At 41.4% G+C, this 5887-nt stretch overlaps 1 protein-coding gene across 1 annotated transcript in view; it reads right to left on the reverse strand.

Annotated features, from left to right (window-relative positions):
* Positions 1–5025: 5025 nt before the first annotated feature.
* Positions 5026–5887, reverse strand: part of CCT5 (chaperonin containing TCP1 subunit 5) — a 7246-nt gene continuing 6384 nt past the window's right edge. The window contains exon 11 of the mRNA XM_010708510.1: positions 5026–5309. Within this exon, the coding sequence (XP_010706812.1) occupies positions 5182–5309 (128 nt within the window). The 3' untranslated portion in view covers positions 5026–5181. The remainder of the gene's footprint in view (positions 5310–5887) is intronic.

A 5887-nucleotide genomic window follows, 5' to 3' on the forward strand; every position in this document is an offset into this window, starting at 1 on the left:
GCTTATTATACTATGAAACTACACTAATGAGTTTTATTATATTTGCTCACACACATCCATCTGCTTTGGTTTTCATGAAATTATTAAGGTTGAAAAAGACCTGTAAAATCAACCAGTCCAACCATCAGCCCATCCCCACCATACCCACTTGCCATGTGCAACACACCCACACTGTTCCTGAACACCTCCAGGGACGGTGACTTCAACACCTCCCTGATCAGCCTTTTTTTCTATTTCTTGTCTCCTGTTTCTCTCTTTGGGCCTCACAACTGCCCACCTCAGAAAATGAGAGTACAAGTGTCTGCCTGCCCCACTGTCTCTCCTTGAGTCATTTGAGGCAAGCCCTTTTTCCCTTTCAACCCCTGCCACTCATGTAGGCATTAAAACTTCATTCTCTCTCAAGAGACACCAGGAAGAGCGAGTGCTGCCTGTGGATGTAACGTGGGGACATTGACAAGATGCAGCAGGAACAGGCTGCTCCACAGGAAAAGGTGGGCCAAGGACTGAGGGTGACAGCAGGGCAGGCAGGGACAGCTCATAGGCAAGGGGGACAAGCAGGAAAAGCAGGGCATCCAGAGATGGTGACCAGGGTCAGCCAAGAGCCCAGATCATCAGGCAAGCCCATCACAACAAGGCAAGAGCAAGTCACTAAATCAAAGCAGCACTGGGGTCAAGGAACAGACATAGATAAAAGGTAGCTCAGGTGAGGATTGAGGGACTGGGCCTGGGCTTAAATGCAGCTCCTGAGGGAAAGGGAGAGGCATCTCCCACTCCACACTTTTGACAGCAGCCTAATTGAAGATGATGCATCTGTGCTTCCTGCACAAGTATCCAAACCCTGGGAAAGAGGCAAGGAGAGTGCTGTCAGAGCCCCGGAAGTGGTGTCCCATATTCAGGGAGCAGGCAGATGCCAGGCAGCTGGCAGGGACCCGTTCCTTTCAGTGCCTGTGCTGCTGCTGTTCAGTACTAAACACCAGGAGCCTCACTGTAGCACAGTCTGGTCCTAAATAACCTAGGGAGAAATACCATAAAGATGCAGATTCTAGCACATGTTCAATAGGTTCAGTGTCTTGCAGAGAAATGCTAAAGCATTACCCTCCTATCATCTGAGTTTAGCAAACTGTCTCTGTTGTATCACAGAGAGGACTTGTTTACAAAGCAAACATTGTCAGTCCATTTAATTGGCTCTTTAACATGGTGAGAAATGTTTCCTGGCAAAGAGCTCCCGGGAAGCCCTCCAAGATGTGAAATGGAGAGGTACTTCTACGCAAAGAGAACAAACAGGGCTAGTTCCTCCTAACTGAATCATCCCTCCTGGGATGATGGTACAAGTTCAGGAGCTGTAACAGCCACAGCCCATATAATAGCAATTTTTAACGGTGCTTGGCATGGTTATGATGGAGGAGGGAAGTTTTCCCAGCTTGTTCTTTAGGGTAAAATGATTCAAGGTTGGTTGTTCCCTGGCCATCTGAACAGTGTAAGGGACTCGCTGCTGCTTATGCAACATGTGGCACCTTTGAAAAGGGAGCAAATGTGCTTTATACAACAGAAGCCAGTGGATCCCAGTCTTTTCTTCACAGCTTTAGCCCAAACAAATACTTGCCTGGACTGACTCTGGAGCCAGACAGTTTAGCTTGTATAGGCCACGCACCTTGGTAATGCAGAGAATATTAGCAAGCCTGAATATTACCAAGACTGCTCAGCTCCATTTGAGGCCCTGCTTATGATTGCTTGTGCTTTTGTCAGATTGGATTGCTCAGACTGGAATTGCTCACGCTACAGTGCATCTTCCCCCTGAAGGACACAGCCAGAAAACATCAATCTGAAAGGTAGCAGTTTTTCTCCTAAGTGTAGGAGAAACACATTTGTAGTAGAAACGGTCAGTTTGTAGAGAAACAAAAATGTTGTTTCATAGCTCTGCATAATCTTCTTCCTGGAAAAACCCACCCAGATCCGACACAGCTGAGTCACTGCTGTGCACCCAAAGCCAGGATCCCAGCCCTGGACAGACTGCACCCAGCAGCTGCTGGCTGCCACAAACTGGGTGTGACCAAGGGATGGAGAGGAATCTGCAGACTGTGCTCTGGGAACCTCCTCCGAGCACCTGTAAAGATGAGCGTAGTGTCAGGAGACAGGAGATGGAAGAAGGAAAGGAACTAGGCCCAGGAACACAGCAAGAGAGGCATAGAAATGGGTCTGAGTTCTGATGCCAAATGGCTTTTCCATGAGTTTAGCTGCACAATGAACGATCAGAGTGAGGGTCCTAGGATGACAAGAAACTGAGCTTTTGAAAAGATTCAGATCGTGCTGGTGACAAACGTGTGGCATGCTGGTGTTACTGGGAGAAAGCTGCCACGCTCCAGCTTACTGTTCAGTCCAGCTGCAGTCCCCTCATGGCAGAGATATACTTACATTGCCCTCCAGTGGTGAGCATTGCATTTTGCCAGGTTAAAGGAAAAATTTGAAGGCCGGTGAAACGCTTCATTTCAGTATCAGTGTTTACTTCCCACAATTCAGATTTGGCCCCAAATCGTAACAGTGGGTTTATGGTTAAACAAAACAGCGGGCATGACAATTATTCCTGTCTTGAAAGCATACCGCCTTGAGTTGCATTGCTTTCAATAATCTGGTTTAATGCTTTCAGTTGCATGTCACTGTCCTCCTATTATCTATGCAAGACTTAAATGTCAACTACGTGCATGTGTTAAATAACATAGATGATAATGCTACATGTTCTGGTTGAAAACCAGAAGTAAAAGCCTCAGGAAAAACCCTTCATTTTTAGAATTTCGTCAATGTTCCACTACCAGTCTTCAAACATTCCACATGAAGGTGTCATTTAAGATTAGATAATATTTACATACATACAAAGACTTTGTTTCCTTAAGTCAGATTAATGAGAAGGATCACCTTTTCCCTGTTCCAGAGGCTTCTGGACTGCAGTAAAAAAAAAATCCCCCAACCCCCTCCCAAAAACTAAACCCCAAATCTGACCAAATTTCAACTTTCACATCCCCAGAGCCTCCTGGCCTGATGGCCTGCAAGTCTTTTTTGGAATTGGGAGTGATCTTGTCTACATTACAACCTGCAAGCTGCAAGCTGCTGTGAACCAATGCAACATACAGAGCAGAGCACTATCACAGCTTTCTCCCCTCCAGTGGCTGTGCTGCCGCACAGAGCCCTCCTTCCTTCACATCTGTAAAGCAGCTACAATGTTCAAATGCAAACAATAGAAGGGGTGTCCAGCTTTGCTCTTTCACCTGGACATCCTACATTTAAAACAAACCATGTCTTCTAAACCATGCTGAAAAAAACTATGTAACTGAAACAGCTAACAGGTGAAGCTTTTAAACAATCTGGCAATGGAATTGGACAAGACAGGAAACAGGATTTCATGAGAGAAACGAATGAAACACGAATAACAAACCATTTTCTCACTTGCTTTCTATCATATATACACCATCAGGTGGCAAAGGTACAATACAACTCCTATGGAAGTTATAGCAACAGTTGTTTTGTGGTGTTTTTTTTTTTGCTACTGAGTAACAGAAGAGATGGCACTGTATGAGCCAATAGATTTATGGGATATTAAGAATCACTATTACAATCATGAATTGATTCAGAGTGCCAGACTTCAGCAGCAGTAAAAGTGACTTACTGCTTTTGCTCATTGAACTGCATGTAAATAAAACAATTTTTGAACAAAGCAAAAAACCCAAAAAACAATAAACAATCACCAAACAAGTTATGCTACTCAGTTTCTAACAATTACAATAGTGCTTCACAGGACTCTTCCTTAATTAGTTCTAGAAATACACTTTTATCCACATCTTAAGGTGGAACTTTCTCACCACAAAAAATCAATTTTCTTTACCCTTCCTCTGCTGATGCTCGCTGAAGGACATTGTTTCATTTAAAGTGGTGCATAATCTTAATACGTTGCAGGAACAAAACATACCAGCTAACTGTATTCCAGGTAGTTTTCTCTGCACTACTATGCTCTGAAACTTTAAACTCTGTATATGAAATATAATCTGTGTAATGCTGGTATTTTCAATACTTTGTGCAGTTCTGGTCTAACCCTTCTATGCATGGAAGTAGTACTTATTGGTAAATTTTACTCTGCCACTGTAAACACACTCCTTTGTAGTAGCATAGGTAAGTTCTAGAAAAACAAACAATTAAAAAAAAAAAGCCCACACCTGGATAAACATGCATCCCTCTGAAAAAAAAGAATTCACCTTGCACATAGCTCAGCAACACCCTACAAGGAAAAGATTAACCTCAGCTTTTAATGTGTTAATACACCAAATGAAGATTAAAATACTCAGATAAGCTGTTTGAAGATTCTGTAAGGATCGAATAAGATTATTATTTTCCTAAACCCTTCCAGAATGGCACTGAAACGCCCATTGCCACGTATTTTATATATGGCATAGAGCTGTTCATTTAGCTCGCTTCTTGTAATGTGATGTTCATTCGTGCCACTATTCAAATGGCTCTAGCACTGAATAAACTCAAGGCTGTCAAGATCTGGGAATGCATCATGGGTGTTTGAGCAGCTTGTATTCAGTATCACAAGTAAAAACTGGCAAGCAACTGGAAACATGTTACATGGTACCTTAAATCTTCAAATGCAAACTTCATAATCAATATATTTAGCATGTAAGAATTACTGGAGGCTATAATTACTTTCGGCTTCATGCACTACAGAATGACAGGCTTCTTAAAATGGAAATCTGAGGGCTTTGCTTACAAGCAGTTAAAGAACTTAGCTGTAAGAACAATGGAAAAGGACCAATGAAATTTTATTCATGCATAGAGTCATAGAATCACAAGGTTGGAAAGGATCTACAAGATGATTTTGTCCTACCACCCTCCTACCACCCTCACTACCCACTAAGCAACTAAACCATTAGCATTATCCACACCTCTCCCCCTCTACAAATGTTTTTTCAAAATGTTTTTCCTAAGAATATTCACAACTGTCTACAAAAAGACGCAATGACAGTTCTGAAACAAGTCTTGAAACCATCAGTGCTAAATTGCCTTTTATTTCCAACAATTAGCCATTACAGTATCTGAAACAGTGTCCAAAATAAATAGCTGAAGATGAAGCATCAGAATACTACCGTCTTCGCTACTGCTGTGGCCCCCTTAACTTCTCTTGATTTTTAACCTTTACTCTTCAGATTCTCCAGGCCTACGGATATCATCAATCTTCAGAATCATTCTAACGACCTGAGTTGCCAGAGAAATCTGTTGTTTCTTACCAATCAAGGTTTCTATAACATGTTGCTGTTTCATATCTGTTAAAAAAAGATGTGAAAGCATTAGATACCTTTCTCAAACCCAAATGTAATATTTACCCGAGATAGTTATTTTCTATGTCATTTTAAAGAATGTAATAACATTATTTCTCTTTGCAATCATAATTAATTTGTATAAACTACAGCTTTAAGCCTGGGTTCTTCCCAAAGACCTTAGAACATTAATATCAAACTCTCTTTTCACAACTAACTCTTCCTCATTTGTTACTTCACCTTCCTGCATTTCTGTATACAGATATAAGAAGCACCCTAAGAGTAGAGCAGTCAATGAAAGCTGAAGTGTCACAATACAGAAATATCAAGGAACTATTACGCATTTACACAAGCACAACACCTGATGTTTCAAAATTTCCTTTTTTCCCCATAAATAAACATCAGAATAAGAATTTGAAGTGTAAGTTCAGATGAAAATAAATGCCCATACACTGACATTTTAAATCTGTCAGTTACAGATTTTCTTCTTCTTCTACATCATTCATCTCTCCACCCCCATTCCCACTTACAAGGTAAGATAAGACACTTTGTAATACTGACAGACATATTAAAAAATAAAATTT

The sequence above is a fragment of the Meleagris gallopavo genome, chromosome 3 (genome assembly GCF_000146605.3).
Source record: "Meleagris gallopavo isolate NT-WF06-2002-E0010 breed Aviagen turkey brand Nicholas breeding stock chromosome 3, Turkey_5.1, whole genome shotgun sequence".
Classification (NCBI taxonomy): domain Eukaryota; kingdom Metazoa; phylum Chordata; class Aves; order Galliformes; family Phasianidae; genus Meleagris; species Meleagris gallopavo.